This window comes from Rhinolophus hipposideros, assembly GCF_964194185.1.
Source record: "Rhinolophus hipposideros genome assembly, chromosome: 13".
Lineage (NCBI taxonomy): Eukaryota > Metazoa > Chordata > Mammalia > Chiroptera > Rhinolophidae > Rhinolophus > Rhinolophus hipposideros.
Genome location: NC_138059.1, coordinates 11,757,913 through 11,782,611, shown reverse-complemented (window position 1 = coordinate 11,782,611; position 24,699 = coordinate 11,757,913). Strand labels below are relative to the sequence as shown.

General features: G+C 42.6%; 1 protein-coding gene across 12 annotated transcripts in view; it reads right to left on the bottom strand.

The window, feature by feature from the left end:
* The window catches only part of MTSS1 (MTSS I-BAR domain containing 1), a 151,509-nt gene that overhangs the window by 107,723 nt on the left and 19,087 nt on the right, over window positions 1–24,699 (bottom strand). For all 12 annotated transcript variants that reach the window (XM_081069933.1, XM_081069925.1, XM_081069926.1 and 9 more), the window contains exons 2-3: window positions 19,914–19,975; window positions 16,232–16,305 (exon numbers count right to left, since the gene is read on the bottom strand). In XM_081069933.1, the coding sequence (XP_080926059.1) occupies window positions 16,232–16,305; window positions 19,914–19,975 (136 nt within the window). The remainder of the gene's footprint in view (window positions 1–16,231; window positions 16,306–19,913; window positions 19,976–24,699) is intronic.

Sequence of the window (24,699 nt, the reverse complement as noted above, 5' to 3'; positions counted from 1 at the left end):
CTTTTGGACAGAGGCATTTTTATGCACTTATCAGCAGAGAAGTAGAAACCCTAAAATAAATACTAGTATAACGTTTCAAAGAAAGTTCCTTAAAGAGAACGTTTCTCATTATATAGCTATTGAAGAGATACACAAAGACAAATCAGTGTTAAAGTATAAAAGCTCATTTCATTCATTCAACCACGTTTTATTTAGCAACTACTATGTTGGGGGCTAGGCCTACAATGATGAACAAAACCTGCCAGGCTGTTGCCAAAGGCTTGGGGAGGAGAGGATGGGGAGTAACTGCTTAGCGGGTATGTATAGGTTTTTGGTTTTCATGGTAAAATATGCCTACCATCAAATTTACCACTACAACCACTTTTTTAAATTAGATTTTGTTTTTAGAGCAGTTTAAGGTTCACAGCAGAATTGAAGGAGAAGGTACAGAGAGTTCCCGTATGCCTACCACCCCCACACATGCACCGCCTCCCCCATTACCATTCGTTACACATTCGTTATAACTGATGTGACAGTTATAAGTGAGTGACACATTCGTTATAACTGATGAATTTACATTGACACGTCATTATCACTCAGAATCCACAGTTTACATTAGGGTTCACTCTTGGTGTTGTTCTTTCTATGGATTTGGATAGATGTATCATGATATGTATCCATCGTTATGGTGTCGTACAGAGTATTTTCAGTGCGTTAAAAACCCTCTGTGCATTACAACCATTTTTACGTGTACAGTTCAGTGGCATTACGTGCATTCACGCTGTTGTACAACCACTACAACTATCCACGTCCAAAACTTTTTCATCACCCCGGAGCCAGGGTTTAATGTGGGGTGATGAAACGCTTTGCAACGAGACAGGGGTGGGTGATGGTTGCACAACACTGTACACGTACTAAATGTCACTTGAACTGTTCACGGTCAAACGGTTACTTTTATGGTATGTGAATTTCAACGCAATTTTTTTTACAAAGAAAGCGTTGGGCACATTGTAGTGCTCACTCTTTGCTAGTAAATGAACTCGTCTTCACTTGAGGGAGCTCCCAGGTTGGTAAGGGAACAGTGACAGAACAGGAGGAGCCCAAGTTCTGGGGATGGAGCCAACTGGGGCTCAGACACCTTGAGGCTGCAAAAGGGGTTCCCAGAGGAGGGACTCCCTGAGGGAAACCTTAGCAGATCAGCCAGGGTCTGCAGGTGAGGGAAGAGAGAAGAACATTCTGAGTCCATGCCACACCTGGGGAGATGACTAAAACACTCAAAATTTACTTGAAAAATATAACTATGTCAGGTGATGGACTTGTTAATTAACTTGACTGTAGTAATCATTTCACATGTATATTAAAGCATCACATTGTATACCTTTAAAAAAATCATACTATACCACCTAAATATACACAATTTTTATTTGTCAGTCATACTTCAACAAAGCTAGAAAAAAATAAAAGACATTAAAGTAAAAAAAAATAAAGATTCATTCATGTTACCATTAGAAAACCCCAAACCTAATAGGCAATATAATAAACTAATAATTATACTTAATATTTATGATACATAAATATGTATAATTATAAACAAAATAAACTGTCAGAGTAATAAACAAAATAATAATAAAGCCCACAGAATCAAGGGGAATCTTAGAAATTTCAAAAGAAGTCTTTCGGGGGGGAAAGCAGTGACGTAAATGGGTCTAGACAGAGCATGGGCAGGGGATGGAGACAGAGAGCTGGGAGGAGACAGGTAAGCCAAGTTGGAATCAGAAGTGCGTGCTGGTATCTAGAAGTGACTGAGGAGCCACCTGGTCTGACGTGAGCAGGGCACCCAGAAGTCACGTGATACAGGAGCACGTGATCTTGTGTCACAGCTGTTTGGGGCTTTCCCAGCCACAACGTCATATGAGCTCCACGGTTACCGTGTCAAGCAGGTATGGCAGACCCAACTGACATCTCATCGATGGCAACACTGAGGTGGACGGACCCACCAAGGCCACACAGCTGTGACCAGGCGGTGTGGGCCTGGAACCAGCTTCCTGACCCAGGCTCAGCTTCTCCATGAAGGAGGCCAACTCATGTGTAAGGAAAACTTCGACATTCTGTTCAACTCCATCACTGTTCTTACTCGACTTAATCTCTTGAAAACAAAGCGGTGCGGCCTTTCACACTGGGACATGACCTGCTAGTAGAAAGGAAGTAGACCCTCTTGGTAAGACGTGGGCTCTCCACAAAGCTTCACACACACAAGGAGCACAGCCATCCCTTCTCACATGAAACAACACATGGCCTGTCGAATTTCTAAAAATCATAACTTAGCCATGACTAATTTACAACCAAGCTCTGCATGACTGCCTCCAAAGAGGCACAGCCACGGTTCCATTAAACTGCCACATAAAGACACCCACACGGCCTAGCTCAGTGGTTCTCAACCAGAGCCATTTTGCCCCCCCAGGGGACCTCTGGCAACATCTAAAGACATTTTTGGTTTTCACAACTGGGGGGCGGGGGGGTAGTAACCAGGGATGTTGCTAAACATCCTACAATGCACAGGACAGCCCCTCACGACAAAGAATTATCTGGGCCAAAATGTCAATAGTATCGAGATTGAGAAATCGTGGTCTAAATTCCTAGGTGGTTCTACATATACAACTGGTCTCTAACATGGAAAAACTGTGAGATTGAAAGACACAGAGGGAATGCACACTTCAGGCTCTGCTGCTCTGAAGTCGTAGGACAGTTTACCTGAGTCGCTTCAAGTCACCTAGCTGGTTTCTCTGGTTTGCAAAATGGAGTTTCCTACCACCATTCTCAATGAGACAAAGTAACTAGCTGAGGGGCTAGCCAAGTGCTCCAACAGGTAGAGGGGCTCTCAGTAAACCCTCAAGGCCAAGGCTGGGCTAAGATCCCCACCACCTATGAGCGACAAAGGCTCCAGGGTACCTCACTGTCCCAGCATTGGCTTGATGCAAACACATTTGGAAAACAAACCGCAGAGCATAGACATGATGTAAGCCCACCTGTGGCCAGCGCCCCACAGGGCCACCCACACCACTGGGAGATCAGAGGGGCGTTTACATGGCTCATTATTTCCTCCGGTTCCAGGATCAGCAACGCAACTTGCACTTGGCTTTAAATCGTATTATCCGAATGGGGTATTGCTCTCATAATCAGCATCTGCCTTTCGACAAGCACAGATGACAATCACGTGCTTACACGGACCATTGGGGGCTAATATCCGGGCAAGATCTGCAGGCTCTCAGATCCCGGTCTCTGGGTGGGTTCTGAGAGAGAGGAGTCAGGAAACGCAGGCTGGCAGGCACAGGGGGAGAGCGGAAGGAAGGTCTTTTATGGGCCATCAGGCAGGCCCTTCTGACAAACCAAAGGGACTGAACCACAGTCAGTGCAATAAAGCCTGGGTCGGCCCTACGTGCCTATGTCCCTGGAGAGAGGCCTACAGGTCAGCAGCACGGGAAGAAGACTCCATTTTCACTACGTCTTCCACAAGTCTTTGTATTATGTCAGGTACCTCTGGCCATCTTTGGGGAACTGTATTGCCCTACTACTGACAATCACATTAAAACGGTGCATGTTAAAGGTCTGTTTCTGCCTTAGCAGAAACAGTATTTTTCTTTCCTAATCACTCAGCTTTCCTTATTTTAAAGAGGGAAGGAAGAAGCAGCATTGTATTGAACTGTGAAATGTGGGCAAATGCAGCTCTAAAGGAAAGTACCACCCAGCGTCTGGATATTAGTTTCCATGGTAACCAGGGTCCCTGGGCCCTGGCACACACAGCAGGAAATGCTGCAGATTTCCATGGCAGTATCTTTTACTCGAAATAAGAGCCCCGTGGCAATTTTAAACATTTGGGAATCAAAAAACATTCTGTGTGTGTGTGTGTGTGTGTGTACGCAGATAGAGATAGATTCATAAAATTAAGACAATATAGACGAAAGCAGCCTAGTTATTCTTACAGATCAATATACTTATGTCAAATATAACAGATGATTAAAATATAAACAAAACAGCGAGAGAGAGAGAGAGAGAGAGAGAGAGAGAGAGAGAGAGAGAGAGAGAGAGAGAGAGAGGGAGAGAAAACGCGCTACAAGAAAATGAAAACATCTTCCACAGAAAAAGGAAGGACTAGAATGGAAGTGGAAAACTGCTCTGGAAAACCACATGACCATGAATCCCATATAAACAAACAAGCAAACACAAATCTTTATGAACATTAATCGACTGAGAACATAGAACATAGAATCTGAGAACATAAAACATAGAACTTGAAGTCCATATTCTTTCCTACTTGAGTACCCTCACCATTAAACCAAGAGGTTCACCGTGTGCTTTCAGGGGAAACTGTGGAACAGAAGGCCGTGGGCTAAAACGAGCATGTCCCCTGTCCCCTTACTAGCCTTAGGCAAGTGACTTTACCTCACTGAGACTACGTTTGCCCTGTAAAAATGGAAAGGCTGCACTAGATACTAGACGGTCTATAAGAAAAACCCTGTACTTCCCTAAAAATAAAAGACTAGAGAGTTATGTTTAAAAAAAAGACAAAACAAAGCAAAAAACTTCAGGTAATTGTCACTTTAGGCAACATATATGTTTCTAAACGTAGTGTATAAAAATAAAATTTCTTAAAAAACGTATCCGGAGAATTCACTGCCAGATTCTTGGTGATGGAAAACCATGTGGATATTCTTTATCTATTCTCTGAGTTACTTCTCAATTTCACATTTTTCCCACAGCAGAGTACACGTGCATAGTTAAAACGAAAATGCTACTGCAAAGTCGTTTTCCCATTTCATGCATGTTTTCCGGCTGGGGCTTTATTAGAGGGAGTAGTAGAGTAGAGGCAGGAACGCGATGAGGCATAGACTCATCGTAGAAAAATACAAGCTTAACAACTTCAAGTGTCTTCAAGTTTACATTTGCATTCCAATCAACATCCACGATGATTTTTACCAGAGGTGGGCAGACCAAACCAAGTTCACGATTCCATGGCAAATGATCTCTCACAAGAAAGTGTTGTTTAAAAAAACAAACAAACATTGCCTCACCTGTAAGAACTCGAATAATTGCATTCTTTCATGAAAGCTAATCAACGTTTTCCCAAAAGTGACACGTTTGTGAGTGGCAGCAGGATGGGGAGGAAGAGTGTTAGTTATTAAGCCAAAACAAAAGGTAAAGGGAGAGAAAGGAAAGGGCTAGGACAGAGAGGGAGGGAGGGAGCCGGGAGACTCCTCACCACTTGTGTACGCAATGCAGGAAAGGCCTGCAAGCTGGAAGGATGGAAGTGCTGAGTATACCACTCCATTATGGAAACTGCCTCAGGACACACACAGCCTTGCTGCACCGTATGAACACATCCTCTCCATGCCTGGACCTTCCTCCCGCTGCCGCTGCCACCACCGGCACCATGTAATTCACCAGCATTTATTAAGACTCCTGAGATTAGACAGAAAACAGCACACATCGTAATTCGAGCATCATCCGGGAAACTGCACTATGGCGAAATGGGGCAACACTGTGGAACTGAACGGGAGCAAATGCTCCTTCTCTGGTTCGTGGTGGGACAGGCCTTCACAGGATACATGCGCTTGGGTGTGAAATTTGGATATTCCTAGCTCTCCCTGGTCTAGGAATTTACCATTCTGGTGACATCCTGCCCTGGACACCCTTCTGTAAAAGTGGGACTCGGGTTAGGGCCTTTCAGGCGAACCCACAATAACTTCTCTTTCAAGTGTCATTTTAGAAAGACACAGTGAAAAGCCCGACATGACACTGGCTGGCCACAGTGGACAGCCGCATCTGTGGCAGCTGTTGCTACCCAACCAAAGATCAATAAGAAAAGGCCACTTGTACAATGGGGAACGGTGCTGTCAGTCATTAGCTTTGACTGCAAGAAAAGGTCAGTGGGATTGGAAAGGAGAGACATCATTTCATCATCAGTAATGTGTGGTTCATGATTCCAAATCTCCTGGAATACATGCGCCTGCCCATCAAAATAATCAAATATATAAACACCCACCTCCTAGCTCCTTCAACCAAAAAAGAAAAGGAGGGGAGAAAAGTTAATTTATTTTTTAAAATCTATAAAATAGAAATACTCAATGAACATATGACTTACTTTGTTATTTCTAGTCCTTCCCTATAGTGCAATTTGTAAAATATGTTAACAATACGTGTGCCACCCCAGTGTCCTGGACTCAACACCAAGTCTGAGTTTCATATAAAGCAAACCAAAAACTAACAGCTCACACAATGGAAAAAGCTAAAACAGACTTGATCTTCATCGGGCCATTTTTAAAAAGTTGTTTTATCCTAAGCAGAATGTGAAGAATGGTGCCAGTGCATGAAAACGACTCAAGGTCCAGCAGCATAGAAAAGCATCAAAAATAATGAAACCTAAAAGCAGAATGCGCGTATATGAGCCCATTTGAAAAGGCATTATATGTTTTATGTCACCCTTTCTTAGGCCCATGACAGCTGCAAAATCTCTGTAGAGGAGACGGAAAGTGTGTATCTTCAAGCTGCACTTACATAACAGGCACGCAGCTTTTAGCTAAGTGACCTATTATTGTAAATAACAACTTACAAAAGTTTGTTTTTAGTTTGCATGTCATATAAGACTGAGACTATAATAAGTATTTAACATAGAAACAGACACATAAATACACCCACAGGCATATTTAAGTATGGAGTGGCTTGAGAGGCTGATGGAAATTAATGGGGCTACACTGAGTTATGCCAAGCAGTGGTTACCTCCGCAGGCCTCAGCAAGGCTGTGAGCTCGGCATAGAAACTGGTCGTCTGGGAGGGAGGATCTGTTTCTTTGTTGTTTTAGGCAAGAATCTGCTAAGACCAAGTCCAGTGATTTCCCTTTTTCACACCTAACAACATGCTGTGTTTGCCCAAAAATAAGATCTAGACAAACTATCAGCTCTACTACGTCTTTTGGAGCAAAAATTAATATAAGATCTGGTATTATATATTATATTATATTATATTATATTATATTATATTATATTATATTATTAAAGACCCGGTCTTATTTTACTATATGACCGGGTCTTATAGTAAAATAAGACCGGGTCTTATATTAATTTTTGCTCCAAAAGACACATTAGAGCTGATGGTCCGGCGAGGTCTCATTTTCGGAAAATGTGACCACACACACATACAGGTTATAACAGATACCGGTAGTGTATTTGTATGCGTGTGTACACACACACACACACTCATATCCTCATTAAAAACATTACAGCTGTAAAGTCCAATTAATAAAGGGCTACTTGTCACAACCCAGCATTAATGTCATTCTTTGCGTTCACGTGTGGTTAAAGAATATTTACAAATGGTAAACACATACCAAGGAGGAGGGAAGCCGCTCTTGGGTGTCTCTTAACCCACTTATCGTTGAACCTGGGCGTCTTGTTGGTAAGTCTTCAGAGCTCAGTAATACGAATTCACTCTGCCAATTTTGTTCATTCAAATCAGTATCTAACAGCAATCGCAATCCTCAGGTTCATGAAAACTCCTTAAACGCATCTTGAAGGGGGCCAACGGCAAAAGGTTGACCTGTCTTAAAAGCTAAACCTTCATCACAAAACAATTTTCTGAGGCTTTTCTCCATGACCGTTCCCATAAGGAGCCTGTTTGGACATTTTTCCCCTAATCACCCCTCTCCTCACAAAACTTGAATTCCACAGACATATATATGTCTGCTTATGCATTGCATACATATCTGTACCTGCTGTATAAGAAGAGTAAGTTTACCGCCCCCTCCTCCAGATTCAGTGTTCACTCTCTTTGGAATAATATCTTGCCCACTGAGATGCGTGAAATGGACATGCTTTCAAAAGAAGGGGGATGCATTTATTGTTGGAATTATGATTACTGTTTACATGTATCCCTCCACCTAACACCCCCACCACATACCTGCCTAGACCCTCTATTACCCAGGGACCGAACGCCTCAGGGGACCGAAGGCCCCTTTCTAACTGCTCTTTGCCTCCCCATAGACTTAGGTAAGCCCTCACGAAAGCTTTCTGATATAAAACAGAATCCACCAGATGACTTTAGACTAGAATAAATCTGATATGCAACAGAATAAGTCAGATGACTCATAAAATATTACATTTACTGTTAAAGCAGAGTTAAGCCCTTATGCAGGCAGCGTTCCACTCCTTTACCCCTGTGCCATGCAATACGGCAGCCACTAGGTGTATGTGGCTGTGGAAATGAAAATGAAGATTTAAAAATCAGAAATTCAGTTTTTCAATTACACTAGCGACATTTCAAGTTCTCAACGACGCCACATGTGGCTAGTCGGTCCCATTTTTGATGGTGAAAACGTGTAATATTTCCACCATCATAGAAAATTCTGTCACACAGAATGGCCCTGGCCCAGCCTAAAAGCCCCACGGGGCCAGGACTACATGGAGGTTTTTCACCACAGCCCACACAGGACCTGTCAAGTCCTGACATAAGGCCTGCAAGCAAATGGGGGGGGGGAGGGGGGGAAGAACAAAAAAAAAATATGGGAGGAAGGTAAAATCCAGCCGATTTCCCAATTTCCCACTTGAACTGACTACAAATGTTCTTATTTTTCAGAGCTTTGTTCTTACTCCCCACCTAGGTTCTCCCCACCTGTGGTTCTTACTCCCCACCTGTAGGTTCTTACCCCCACCTGTAGGTTCTTACTCCCATCTACAATATAAGAATGTTCAAAATGTAACTGATCAGCAGGGCAAAATTCGTTTAAGGGCTTCCTCAGCGTACTTCATGTGAATCAAAACCAAGAGGTCAAGTTGAAATCCCTGAAAGCGAAAGGCAAGCACGAGTTTTTAGGTCATTGACAAAACAGCATGCCTAGATTCATGTTTAAAAATATTAGAGAATACAGCTCCTGGTGCATCTACTCTGCGAGAAAGCTAGGAAGTGCTTCACTGCATATAGGTCGGTGCAAAAGTAATCGCAGTTTTTGCAATTATTTTTAACATTTTAAACGGCGATTACTTTTGCACCAACCTAATACATTTTTTCACAAATCAGCAACTATTTCCTGGGCATTGAAGATGTGCCAGCCTCCAGGAAATCAGAGGTTTTACAGCCCCTATGACAGCTATGTACCTACAAGCTCTAAGTAAAATTACCCTCAGCCAGTTTTCTATAAAAGTACTTCTCCAGGCTCCACAAAATGCTTTATGCTAGATTCCTTCTTTCGTCTATTACCTATAAAAGCTTTGGCTGGAGTAAGATCATCAGAAAAATTCATACACTATCCTTGAATCTTTCAAAGCTCAATTCTTAAAGAAAAATTACAACTGAGCTTGTTTCTCAAACACTCCTAAGTCCTCTTTTCCTGTAAGAATTCTAAGGACAATAACCAAAAATAACTGAGGAACCTGAATTGGCTGTTAAGAGTCCAAAACCAGTAGCCACATCAATAGATTGGTAGATTGCGGGGCTTTATGCCTTTTTATTTTTTTTTTGTATATGTGCTGCCAAAGCGAGTACATGCCTCTTTATTTTTAACCAAATGAATGTGTCCACGTTCCTTTAAGGTCATGTATTCTAAGAATATTCAGTTCCAGGCCTGCGAAAGGGACCTTTTTTATGACATTTTTTGTTAAATAATTAATTTTTTTTCTCAGTTTGTGGCTAAGCAGCTTCCTCGGCTGAAATAACGAGGCTCTAATGCCATGAAAGAGAGTTCAGGACTCGGACACCAGTCAATGCAAAAGTGAAGGACTAGTGAAATCTCAATTAAACAACCTGGTTAAAATAAAACTTGTGGGCAAACAAAACCACTCTGGCTGCCTCTTGGAAACCACTTCCCAGCACCTCCTCCCCTAGCAGATTCTCTCTTTCTCTTCCCCCCACACCTGCACCCCAGCCAAAGCAGAGCAGCTGCCTTTCACCACCTGCCCAGGGCTTCAGTATGGAATCACTGAGTCCTCTTCAGCTACTATGAAATATGAAGTCACACATTCCACTACAGATTCGACCCTGAGGGAGGAGTTACCAAAGTTTGAATTCTGAACTCCCAAAGATTATATCGTACCAGCCTCCTTCCCTTAGAGATGACAGCCTTCCTCACTCAGATCCAAGCTAGGGCTGTATGCAAAAGATGTCTGCATCCTGCAAAATGCCAGATCCATAGCATTTGGGTGTGTGGGTTCCTCAGAGAGGAGCAGGACGCAGGTCCGGTGCTGGAGGTGTTTGTAGTTTAGTGGGGAAGACGGTGAGAACACAGTGAGGGGAGCGCTGTAGCAGAAGCATGTGCCACAGAGGCCCTGAGGTGTAAAACCTGCTTTTCCTTGGGAGAGAGGAGGCAAACATTTCGCCGGTGATGTGTGATTCTTTAACTGGCTCTGGGAAGCCAAGCAGCAGCTCCTCCAACATGAAAAGGGGGCGGAAAGGGGGTGGACTGAGATGGGCATTCCAGCTCTGGAATGTACACATGCAAGCAGAAAGGGATTAAAGGTTTGAAGGATTTCAGAGAACAGTGAGCATTTCTTTGTGGGTGGAACTGCTGGCCGGAGATGGGAGGAGATGTCACTGGACAGGTGGGTTATGGCAAGATGGCAAGAGGCCTGACTTTCCTGGGTAGCTTTTATAAATCTGAGATTCCTGGGTCCCACCCAGTTATTCTGATTCCAGTGTTATTGAGGCAGGGTCCTGAAATATGCACTTTAAAACAAACTTCCTGGGTGATTAGGATCCACACAGCCAGATCTGGAGACCATGGCATTTAATAAAATCTATACTAAACATAGGTCACATATACGAAAAATGTGTACGTTTATGTATCTAAGGACCAAGTCTACTTTTTCCAATGTAAGCCTGATAGTTTTTCACCAACGCAGAGAACCTTGGCAATTCAGGCTCACTGATTAAAGCACATATCTGACCTCTAGACCTTGACAGCTGTCTTAAAAATTCTAGCTTCCACCCATCCTTCTCATCCACACACCCTATGTCTGACTCAGGGGCCTGCTTTATAATTCAAATCGACTCAAATGCCCACCTGTAGTTTCCATTTTTCTCTTCTAACCTTCTCCCTTCCATTATTTTCTGCTTAACTTTGTTTGCTTCTTCCACTCCCTTTGTCTCCAGAGCAAAAACTGGAAACTCTAAAGATAATACAGAAAAGAAAATTTAGACTGCCTAACTTCATTCACATTTGATGGATTTCATAGAGCCAAATCAAGATTTAAAGTCGTAGAATATTAGAGCCAGGAAAGCTTACTTGTGGCCATCTAGGGCCCTACATCCTGGGAAAACCCGTTACAGGTGTGGAAATGAAAGCTCTGAGAAGTGAAATGAAATTACTTGGGGTCACACAGCTGGCACAGCAGGAAACACAGTCATCCGAGCTCCCAATCTAGCTGTTACTCTAGGTACTCCATAGATTGTTTTGGTTTTTTTTAACACATTCAGAAGCAAGTAACTTTAAAAGTAAATATAAGCTTATACTAAATCCAGAAGCTCCTTACACAAGGAATTGTAATTTAATGGTGAAAGTCTAGGCTCTGGGCCAGACTCCAGTTTTACCACTTACTAGCCACATGACCTTGGTCAGGTTAGGTCAATTCTCTTCGTCCTGATTTCATCACCTAAAATAAAGATCATGAACACCTACCTCATGGGGCTGCTGGGAAAATAAAAAGACTCAATATGTGTAAAACACATAGGCCCGAGCCCGGCCCATGTTACGTATTCAATAAAGATTAGCTATCATTCTCAATATTAAAACCATGCCCATTTTTAAAAGTGGTGTAAAGGGTTTTGGACATTAAAGACGATCTAGTCGGCTGGGGATCCATTTCCCTCCTTCTTAGACTCTTAAACTCCTTACTATGGGTTTGGTGTATCATCATCTAAACATCCCTGAGATGGCTTTTTCAAAGCTACAAGGTAATTATAGAGGCACACAGAGGCAGCCAAAAACGAAAGTCACAGAGCATTATGCTCTTCAAAGGCCCTTGCTGACACAAGCAATGATGGCCAGTGCTGACTAAGATGGAGCATTTCATCAGCTCAGTACTCCTGCCGTCCCCTGAAAGGGAGAGCCAGGCCTGGTGTGCAAGAGTGCGTGCTTCCAGGTGTGGGAATGCCGTTCCCCAAAACCACCTCTGCTGGAGAGGGTTGAGAACCTCCCCCCACCTTTGTTTCTTTTTCATTTTTTTTAAAGCCACTCAGATAACTTCATGCCAGTGACATCAAACATATCTCAACTCCCGTAACAGCCCACGTACTGGTCCACCATGAACACGAAGAACATGGGGACCTGCTCCACAAAGTCTGGCATCCTATGCATTCTGAACACCTAGACACTACCGTGTGTCCCCGAAAATAAGACCTAGCCGGACCATCAGCTCTAATGAGTCATTTGGAGCAAAAATTAATATAAGACCCGATCTTATTTTACTAGAATATAAGACCGGGCTTTTATAATATAATATGGTATAATATAGTATAGTATAGTATAGTATAGTATAGTATAGTATAGTATAGTATAGTATTAGTATAATACAATACAATATAATATAATAATAAATATAATACCGGGTCTTATATTAATTTTTGCTCCAAAAGACACATTAGAGCTGATTGTCCGGCTAGGTCTTATTTTCGGAGAAACATGGTAATTCTTTGTGGCTGGTAATACAAAAAAAGGTTTACTTTCATATTAAATATAATATTTATTCCAGAGGGCAAAATTGACAAAATTTGGAACTGTACCATGTATTATGGTGCTAATAGACTCCTAAGTTCCATTAAAATTTAATTATTAACCTAAATACACACAAGATAAGAGTGACTTGTACTCTTTCATTTTAAAAAAATAAACAAAATAGAGTTCTAACATATTTCCACATTCTATTTAACAATAGTTATAAAATAACTAGATTGACTTTGCTCATAGAGTGACTTAACTTTAAAATTTGTTCCCAAATAAACTGTATTAAGAGCTAGTGTAAAGTATTTGCTAAAAGGGACAAAGCTCTTTCAGAAGTGTTTCTTTTGAGAAACAATATGACATGCTAACACTTTGGAAACCAGAGATCTGATAGCTTGAAATTCTGAACACTTGCCCAAAAGAGATAGACCTAAGAATAACTGCTATTCCTTTCTATCATTTCTAGCAAGAAGGACTAGAAAAACACATCTACAGACTCTAAGCAAGACACTGGACTTTCTGTTTCTGCGGAGGGTAGATACCAAACTGCAAACAGTATTAGAGTTACAGCCTGTCATGGTCTTAAGACCAAATGTTTTTGCTGCTGACCAAAACAGCTTGAAGCACTTTCTACAGATTCATCGTTTCCTTGGTGATATGTACACCATTAAAAATAGAGTACGCACAGATCTCCAAAAGGATGTACACATGGGCGTTAATCTCAGCTTAGCTTGTACTAGCAAATAAATGGAGATAATCGAAATATCCCTCCGTAGGAGAAGGATTAAATTGTGCTACGTCCAGACAGTGAAATTCTATTTGGCCACTAGAAAGAATGAGGTAGATCTATAGGAACTGAATCATAATACAGAAAGGTAAATATAATACAGTGTGGTAATTATAGTATAGAAAAGTAGTTATGATATAATGTGGAGTAAAAGTCCAGGAACAATGTTTCTGATGGACTATCTTTTGAAAAAGATCATATGTACAGAATTGTACACCTGAAATCTATGTAATTTTACTAACAAATGTCACCCCAATCAATTTTAAAAAATAATAATAAAAAATAAATTTAAAAAGATCATATGGATATATTTTATTACATACAGCATTCTACATATGATTCTGTAACTAGCTTTTTTCCTCCCAGATGTGTTTGTTTACATATGCAAAAAAGTCTGTAAATGACATTAAACCCAAAAACGTACTAGGAGGGTAGATTTCATTTGATATATTTTGTTACATTTTTTAAACTCAAGAGGATGTTCTCTATTTTTCAATTTTTAAGTAAAATTTAACTTAATAAAAATCACTTCTGATGCTTACTAAACATAGAAGAAATACGTTCAAGTTTCTTTCTTATCATCTCCTTAAAATATACCTCCTTTTCAACCAGCATACGCTTTTTAGGTCATGTGAGAGTCCTCACCATCCCACACGCAATAGAAAGATATATTCCCCCAGTGCCTATGGATTCTAGACTTGGTGAGATGTAAAGTTTTCTGGCATCACTAAAAATGACCTGAAATCAAATGGTTTAAAAACATATCAAAGCTGAGGCCTGTTCACTGTGACATTATTTGTCTTCTGTCAAATATATCACCACCACAGAGAGGCTATTCTGGTTTCTTTTCCCACAAATAATTGCTGTTTTTCCTCCCTTTAACCACGAGAATTGTAGGATCTCCAATTTCCTACCAAAAACCACTCTGGGGCACAGCCTCTGCAAAAACTAGGTTCCCACTACAGGAAATTATGGACAATCAGGGAGTGTCTTTCTATTCTATCCTTTAGGACCTATCCAATAATTAAACATTAAAATGTAAAAACTTATAAATCACAGAGCCTCAAAAATGCAACACCAAATATCTACGTTCTTTAAAATAATAGAGCAACTTTGAAAAAAGACACACTCTGATGGCTATTCTAGAAAGACATCAATATAACTGACAAGTCCAATTCCAGGTACTGGTACAGTTTAAGAAAATATTATAAAACAGATCCAATAACACTAATTGTGGTTAACACTGGCTTGAATGTTATATTCGTCTTTATATTTCCTCCAATTTCTATAATGGACACATCTAAGCTATGTAATAATTTTTTTAAAGGACTTAAAACATACTGGTTAAGACCTACATCAAGCTGACGAACCAGATGAAGACACCACAGCTCTGAAAGCTCCATCATATTCTCCTAGGGAGCCTTTTGAAACATGGTTGGCATGTTGGAAATTAGGAGAAATATTACCTCCCCGGGGAGAACTTGCTCAACTAACTCCCTGAGCTGAGTCAACTGCTCACTTTTCTATATTCCCCCAGCACTCAATTCTACCACTACTACCGTACCAACCATACCATTTCTACACTGAAATTCTTGATTTGCACATGGCTTTGTCCCCCACTCAGCTGCAAGCTCCTCCAGGACAAGGAGAGTAATGTATTGATTTTTGTGGCCCCATGCCAGTGGCCTGACATATTTGCAGTTTTCAAGTTTCTTGAATGAATGAGAAGTGTGCTCACTGCAAATTCGCGTGAATATTTAACTAAGCGCCTATGGTAAGTGGGTGCCTACTGAAACTCACTGGAGGTCCCCCTGTGCTTCAGAGAAGCTAAACTCTCGGGTGGCTGGGAACAACCCCCCAACACCCACATTTTCCAATGTCATCATGACAATGAGGAGAACCAGCATGTAGTTGTCAGTGGCCAAGCGGACACTAAGAGATAAGGCAACAAAAGAGACAGGAGGTATTCTGTGCCTGGAAATGAAGAGGAAAGCACCCCCTCTTTGAACACAGGTCTCTACGTTATGGGTAATGTCGTAGCTCTAGTCATGGGGAAGGGGCTCAAGGGTATTCATTTTCTTCTGTATACCTTTCACATGGTATTATTGGTCCGCTGTATGATTCAGGAGTCACTGAAAACATTACAATTTTTCCAAAGATTTCTCTTTGTTCACTGATTGAATAAACAAACTGAACATTTACTCTGCTGCAGGTACTAGGTTTGGCGGGATTGACACACAAGTAAGTCATCGTCTGTACGTCAAGGGGGGTGCAGTCCAGTGTGAGAAACACATAAACAGATACAACACAAGAGGACACTCCAAGGGTTTCTTGTTTTACAGAGCCCAGAAAATGGTCTATCCAGTCCTTCTCACTGCTCCCCATTCCATCAGGGAACAAGGAAAATCTCAGGACAACCCCTGTGAGGAGGGAAAAATAAATTGCAACCAAACGCACAGCTCAAGGCTCTCTACCCAGCAGCACATCATTCAAGTGGCCAGAAAACACATCAAGCTGCCTCATGCATAAACAGTGGTTCTTTTCCTTTATTTTTCATTCTTCTTCTCTTGGTCGCTATTATTGGAGAACTATTTGCAACTTCTAACATGTGGCATCTCACCAAGTCAAGAGAAAAAAAAATTAAAATGTGAGTCAGCTAAGCTCTGATAACGTAGGCTGTTATCTTCTCCTGACGCCACCCCCAAGGGAAAGAGCCCACACGCTGAATTCCCTGCCGGCTGGAAGCCAGGCCTCCATCTGCTTACCACGTGTACTGGTCGCCATGTCAGCCACTTTCTGAAAGGCATCCAAGAAGGCAGCTGCTGCTACTACCGTTGTCCTGAAATGCAAACAGATAACACAAGCATGAGGAATGTCTCACACTTGCAAATTCATTACAGCTGAAGGACTAAAACCTCTACTGAGGACTGGATGTTACCTTCCAGGAGACACAACTCAACTGCATGTAGACAACCACTGGTTTTGTGGGAGCGCTTTCTTCTTAGAAAGCATTTCTCTTTCTCGTATTGTTAACACTCTGCCCCAATAATGTTCAGCTCATTTGGTGCTAGTTGATAAATGCTAGCAGTTCTTCCCATCCCATTTCACCTGACAGCATAAAATCATTACCAGGTAAAATTTCAGAAAGGAGGAGAAGATAGCTGTTTCTATCCCCCACCCCCCCAAAAAACATTAAAAAATGTAAATGGTACCGGTAAAATTAATTTTGAAGTAGGAAAACACACACACACACACACACACACACACATTGGGAGAAGAATCTTAAAGAAAGATCATCTAGTCCAAACAACTCACTTTAGAGATGGAAAAACAGACGGAACTACAAAGTGACTTTCAAAATCACTAGTTCATATCCGTGTTGGGACCAGCAGCCTCGTACGACTCACAGTCCTACGCTCACCTCTTAGAAGACAGGATCCTAGCTGTGTGACTTCCCCCCTAAACCACAATTACAACAAAACTGAGATACGATGGGGAGAAGATACTATACTCATTTTCTGGCCTAGAAATTATTTTCAATTCTTCACATGCTTTTGAGCACCACAAGATGCCCTGAGCTCTCTGTGTTCTCCTGGTTCCTGGAGCCCTGATCCAAAATGTGATTCACTGAAGAGTAAGCATTGCTCCAGCCAGGACCGTGGAAACCCCAAACAGCAAGCCAGCCCCGGGATTTACACGCAAGGACTTCACACAATTGACTTTATAGCCTGATGCTAATTTCCAAGTATTCCACATAGGAATCCAGTCTTTACTGAGCAGTCCTAAGAATGCAAAGTTGCTGAAGGAAGAAGATGAGAACAAGGATGAGTAAGGAAGGCATTCAAAATGGAAAAAGGGGGGGAAATGGCCTTTAAACACAAGCAACAGTGGCTATGAAATAAAAGGTTCTGAGAGGTGCAGGGAGTGGTCCCTGGAAACACCTGGGCAAGAGTCCCTTAGAGCCAAACTTCAAAATGAGGCCTGGTATTTTCCAGCAGAGCAAGAAAATTTCTACTCAAATTAAAAAAAAAAAAAAAAAAAAGATATACACACAAGACCAAAAAAAAAAAAAAAAACTCCACTCTGAAGCACATTTTTTAAAAGAACTGACACCAAATGCAAACCCTGGAAGTGAGTTTTATCAAACATCCTGGGATTTAAAAATAGCTCATTCTGATTTACACTATCTGACACAATGGCTTAATGGCTGGATTTATTCACATTCAAGTCAATGCTAATCAACAAAATTTAATGAGCCCGCTGTAGAGGTGCCTTTTGCATTATGCAGTCACCCGGGTTCCACTGAAAACAGGACGGTGGTCCAGTGTGAGGAATTATGAGATTTGAAACACTGCCTTCCAATGAGTCATCTGTCACTCTCTGCTGTCATCACAAGACATCTCTCCGATGGGCTAGCACACAACATGCAACCACGGGCAGCAGCAAGGAGTGATCAGCTTAAATACTCCCAGGCTTACGTGCCTCTTCTACAGTTTTAGCTTCATCCTTTCTCTAATACCAAAAACTACGTGATGTGTGGGACCCCTACAGTGCCCTCAGCCAGTTTCTAGTAGTAGATTGACAAAATAAAGAAACGGTCCCTGTTCTCAGGAGGCCTAAATGTTGTTCAAAAATACAAAATGTACTTTGTACCAGTGGGGATAAGATGGCGCTAAGACTTACTTTGTATGTTTAGCACAGCTATTCAGTTCACTACTTTAACCTTCGGCTTCCTCTTTGGTAAAAGGGGAAGAGAATCTTTTCCTTGGTCAACCCCGAAAGCTTACCAGATAATTAAATGAGGCCAGATAAGAGAAAGTGTGTGTGTGTGGGGGGGGGGGGGCTGTTGCTTAAATGTCTTATTGTTTTACTACAGAAGTCCTACAGGATGAAATAAAGGGTAATAGTGGATGAGATAGTGGGGGAGTATAGGTGTAACTTATAATAAATAAGGATAAGGTGACAGCCTCAGATGAAGGGGCTTGCAAACTGAGCAGAGGAGGCTGGATCTGATTTGGTATCAAGTAATCAATCACAAGCTCTTAAGCAAAGAAATAGTAAAGAGCTTGACTAGTGGAGAAGGAGCCATATTCCACAGCCCACTGTCCATCTGGAGGCCTACTAACAGCTCTAAAAATGCCAGGTTCATGGGTGGAAATCCCAGACCCCATGAAGCTGAAGGAATGAAAGGGAAAAGATCTACCTCTCCCAAGCTCTTCTCTCCTAATCTCCAGGGGAGCCACACAACGCCCAGTCCTATGGCTAAAGCTCTGGGCAATAAACCCTGGCGTCCACGGGTGAGGGCCTAAGAGCATCACGTCATCACTGTCCTCTGTCATCCACATGGCTTTTGATCCTAAAAAATACCTACCTGCTTTGTTCTCTGGTACAAAGAACCTCGTACATCCAAACCAACCTACACCATCCTCCATATGCCATCAACAGGGCCGTGAAAATAACTGCTTTTTCAAACGTCCCTTCCCTCATGGAACACCCACAATGTGCAATGATACCCCTCCTCCCCACGGACTTAAAGCACATGGCTTTAACAAGATGTTGACATATTTTCTATTTCTTACCAAATGATATATGAACAAGCACAAGACGCAGCAATAATAATAGCCCCCTGAGCAGATCAGCATTAAATCTTACTGTTTTTTAAGCAGTTTTATTGAGGCATAATTTGTACACCATAAAATTCACCCTTTATAGGTATATGAGTTAATAATTTTAGTAAAGTTAGAGTTATATAATCCAAAAAGATCCCTCCTACCCATCTGCAGTCAGTCTCCTTTTCCACCCCTGACCCGAAGCAACCAACAATCTACATCTCTCTCTACAGATTTTCTTAGTCAATGCTAAGTTTGAAACTCTTTGTAAGAATAGGCAGTCAGCAGAATGGGCTCTGAAGCCAGACTGCGTTGAGTTCAAATCCCTACTCTGCGATTTTCTAACTGTGTGACTTTCGGTAAGTAATTTAGCTTATCTGTGCCTCGGTTTCCTCATCAGTATTAGGTTGGTGCAAAAGTAATTGTGGTTTTGCAATTTTCAACCATTTAAATCGCAATTACTTTTGCACCAACCTATAAAATAGGGATACTAACTGTACTTACCTCTTGGGGTTGTAAGATTCAATTAACATGCCTAACACATAGTAAGTGCCACGTTAATGCTGCCCATTATTACTTTACATATAACATCCGGTTTCATTCTCAAAAACTCTTGTGGAAGGAGGCAGAGCAGATGAGGTCAGTTTTATATACAGGAACCAGAGGTCGGAACATACAACTATGATGTGGCAATGCTCGACTCAAACCCATTACATGCTCTTCTATACGTGCAAGGCCTCCTAAATTAATCCCAGTCTGCGTCTTGAGTCCACCCTGTAACTCCACTCTGTGTCCAAGGACACTCCCGTTGTCCCGGAGACGATAAGCTTCTACTCACCGAAGCTGGGACTGGAGCTTCCCCGCTTTGTTTATGAAGTCTTCCCAAACTGGATAGCTCCCCTACAACAAAGCAAAGGCATCCATCAGTAAGTCAGGCTGTGATAAGACAGCTCATCAAGACAACCACAGAACGCCCAATTCCAATTAGACAGGGACCATTTGTGTATGCTCTCTTCCTTTGCAATCTGTGATATATTGCCCACATTACATATGAACGTATTGGCTTGGGAATGGGTTTAGAATGTGCTCAGTCCCTGTAACCTTGCAAACACTACAGACACCACATAGGGAACAAGTTGGACAGACTCTCACACATACATTGATGCATCGTTTTTTGAGGCAGTAGATGGTGGGTCCAAATTCAAAATGTGCAGAGTACTTAAGGCTCTACCCTGAGCCCTCCAACCATCGCCCTGGCTGTTCTCGCCCTCATCCCAAAGGGCAGGGAGCGGGGAACTAGAGTAACTGGGGCTCCTCCCCAGGAGAGGTGGCTATTAGACTATCAGAAACTCAAGGTTAGGAAGTTACCTAAGCATAGCTGATGGCTCGAACCCAGCATCTCCGTACAACATGGCAACAGGTGGTTCCCCAGCACATTCCAGTTAACAGGGAACTCATCGCCTTTCCACAGCAGCCTACACCTGGCACCTGTCCTGTGTATCCATGCAGCCCTACTTCTAACCTCCCGGGGACCTTCCGAGGGAAGACCAATCCTTCCACGTGGAAGTCTTTCCAAGAACGGAGGACAACCAGCATATTTATCCACAGCTGTCCTTCTTTCAGCTCCCCAAGTGCAATTCCATTTCTACCTGGGACCCCATTTCTCAGCAGCCTTACCGCATCCTGGGGCCGCCCCATCGTGTACCCCTAACTATTCTTCTAAGCATGGTGTTCAGACACAAACTCAACTCTGCAGGTACAATTGTGCCTGAGCCAAACCAGAGTGGGGTTCTGATACCTCCTGGCACATACACACGTTTCTATTAAGATCAAGCAGCCAACCAGCCAAGAGGTGATGCAAAACAAACCCAGAAAAGGGGAAACTATGGTTACAGAAGTGGTGTTTGGCACTGAGTCATTTAAATATAGAACCAAGACTAAACACCCCTGGGGGGCGTGGGGTTATAGTTTCAGGATAGACTATAAAGGTTATGAACCTTGACAGGGTGAAAACAACATATGCCACCTCTTGATTCTGTTGTTAAGGAGAGGAGGGAGAAACTATCTGATGAAGTTAGTCACCTGTCTTTCATTACAGAAGCCAATCAAAATAGTCTAAAACTGCAAACTGGGCTAACACTTGAGTTCACCTTCCTAATGGTTTTAGCAATATTTTTTTCTCACCCTTAAGAGCACAGTTTCTCAACCTTGTGACGACTGACATTTTAGGCCAAGTAATTCTCTTTTGTGGGAGGTGTCCTGTGCATTGCAAGATGATTAGCATCATCCTGACCTCTAGTCACTGGGTGCCAGTAACATTCACAGATACCACTGATTGTGAAAACCAAAAAACGTCTCCAGACATGACCAGATGTCCCCTTGGGGGCAAAATCCTCCCTGGTGAAGAACCACTGCTTGAGAGGAATGTCTGAGCAACTTATTTTCTTTTGGTGAAGAAACAGTTGCCTGAAGTTCAGCAATTTCTTCAGTTTTTACTTCACTTTAGTTTCAAAGTTTCTGTTACATCAAAGTAAAATTAAATATGTTTTTATTTTGAAAATGCGTAGAGCGTGAACTCCTTGTTATAAAAGTGCCTATGTACACATTTCTCTAGTTATCCAGTCTGTCTGAAAGTGCGCAGCAACCTATCTGGAAAACTGTCTACCAAATATTAAAACGGGCTATTTCTAGAAGCTAAGATTTGGACCAATGTGTCGCTTTCTTGTTTGTACTTTCCTTTGTGCTCCTCGTGTTTATTTTTTAGTAAGGTCATGTATCATTTTTATGGAAACAATAAGTCATAACATTTTTTTTAAAAAAAAGTAAGATCAAATTAGAGGTTCTGGCAACAAGAACAGCCGTGAATTTACAATCCACCCAAACTATAAAGTCTGTCACACAGCAGCTGCTACATAGATCACATCCACCAGTTCTGCATCTGTGCATTGGAGACCTGCCTGGCCCGAGTGCAGGCCTCGGGATTTACTCCTCTAAGCAGCAACTGCTCACACGGGACGCTGAGGTTCCCCAGGTCAGGGGTCCTGGCAAAGGCCCCTGGCCACCTGCTAACACCAATACCCACGCACGTGTCGTCCCCCTACTGCTAAGCCACACACGGCCTCCATCCAGTCTTTGTGCCCTGGGCGGGGGGTCTTCAACCCAAGAACATAACTTCATTTTAACTTGTTAATGAAACCTTGTGAGAGCTCAGGCTACCACCATGCCAAGCACATTGAGACACTGTGGGGAATTCCAATTATAAGACCTAATAGATTGGCCATTTTCCTATCGAGTCCAGGGATGAACACCGTTTCTCCATCTACACACAAATAATGAAACAGGTAAGATCAGTCTTCCTGGCTGGCCACTAGAGAGCTCTGTCCAGGCAGACACCACTTAGCATCCTGGAGAGCACAAGAGTTCAACCAACCAGTTACAGCCCTATCTAGCCATTCTTGCTCTTTGTGATCCACAAGACAGGATGAGAAGCTTTTGGAAAAGAATGAGGATGTTCAGACCTACTGACTACATACCTCCAGCCGAAAGTACCATCCTCCCTCATCTACACAAAGGAAGAGGAGATGAGGGCTAGGTTTCCTCTCCCCAGAACCGACCACCCCCACCCAACAGCTCCTGGAAAAGATCACTGAGATGACCCATAATGTTTCTTAAGATAAAGGTCAGGTACCTTCACTGAGAATGTGCCAGAATGGCAAGAGGCCTGCACAGGGAGCATCAAGCCCTGAGTTCTAGCCATGACCCTGCCAGTGAATGACTGGGAGAAGTCACTTTACCTCTCAGGGCCTGTTCCTCGTAATGATAAATAAGAAAAACAGATAATTCCATCACTGTTATTGAACACGGACATCACTCCGCATTGAAGGAATATAGGGGAGGAACAAGGAACACGCATTCGGGATTCCAACCTCCCAGATTGAACCTTAGCCTCCCTATTTGACACTGGGCAAGTCACTCGACCTCTGCATGGGGACCAGTCACGACCTTGCAGGGTTAGTCTGAGGAAAAATGAGGTCAGACATAAAATGTGCTCAGTGCAGGGCTGGGCACTCACTTAGCAGTCACTACACACTTGGCAGGATTGATTCAAGCTTTTCTCAGGCTGTTGGGAGAGAAGGTAACAATTCTCTCTTGGGCAGCCGGATAGCTCCGTGGTTAGAGCGCAAGCTCTGAACAACAGGACTGACGTTTCGATTCCCACATGGGCCTGTGAGCTGTACCCTCCACAACTAGACTGAAAACAACACGCTGCTGCTGAGCTCCTGAGTGGCGGCCGGAGGGCTCAGTTGGTTAGTGCGAGCTCTCAACAAGTTTGCTGGTTCAGTTCCTTCATGGGACGGTGGGCTGTGCCCCCTACAACTAAAGATTGAGAACGGCGACTGGACTTGGAGCTGAGCTGCGCCCTCCACAACTAGATTGAAGGACAGCGACTTGGAGCTGATGGGCCCTGGAGAAACACACTGTTCCCCAATATTCCCCAATAAAAATAAAAAAATAAAACCACTCTAAGTCAGACCGTCCATCCAGGCTGGAATTGCTGGAATGCCTCGTTCTTGGCGCTACGTGGAGAACCAACTGTGTCCAGATGCAGTGTGACTCTCGCTATTAGTTAACCACAGTTGCAGCAGAAAGAGACCAAGGCAAGCTGGGTGTACAGACAACGTCTCTGCCACCACTAAGTAAACGGTATTGGGTGGAGGACTCCATCCGAGATGAGTGTGGAGATGGGTGTGCCTGAAAACCACGCCTGCTCAAACCACTTCAAAAACTACTTACCTGCCCCGACTGGAGCTTCATTTTCAGTCTTTACCAAATTAGCAACAAAAGGAGGGTCCCCTCTCCAGTCAAGGGGTACAGCACACAGCTCAACGCCTACGAACACCCCACTCAGCCAAGAGAAAGCTGCCAAAAGCAGCTCTCTCCTGACTTAATGGTATTTGACAGTCTATCAAAGTGTCAGGCCCACCTGTTTCAGGCAGTCTATAATTTAATGGATCAAAAAAAAAAAAAAGAACTTCTAAGAACAGAAGACAAAAACCTCCTTGTTGAAGAAAAAAAAATTTTTTAAGAGTGTAAATGTTATTAAAATTTAAAGGCAAGGTGATTTGGGTTGCTGCATTTTTTTTCTTTATTTTAAGTTTCTTTCAAGGAAAAAAAAAAAGTTTCTACCCACCTAAAAGTAGTTTTACTAAAAAAATCTAAAAGCTTGGAGGAAGTGAGAAAGGAGGGAGAAGGAATGTGGAGAAGGGATTTGTAGAGAAAGAGGTAAAAGGTAGCAGAGAAAAAGCTCTGGGTTTTTCCAGACTACAAGAGTTAGTAAAGGAGAGCATACTCAAATTTCAAAAGAAATTTGCCAGTCAAGTAACTGTATATACCCAGAGGAGTCTTTTAGAAAGCAATTCTAATGCAGTCTGCGCGGCTGTCCACCAGTAAGTCCAGAAAGTTCTCTCCTGAGGCCACGGTTCTGACTGGGCTCACATGTGAGGAAGTCCCTCGGAAGGCTTTCCCAGGGCTGTGAAAAGGTCTCAACACGGACCCCACTGTGGGGCTCACCACAGAACATATCAAGGTTTCACAACTCTCAAGACAGACCCAAGTCATAGAAA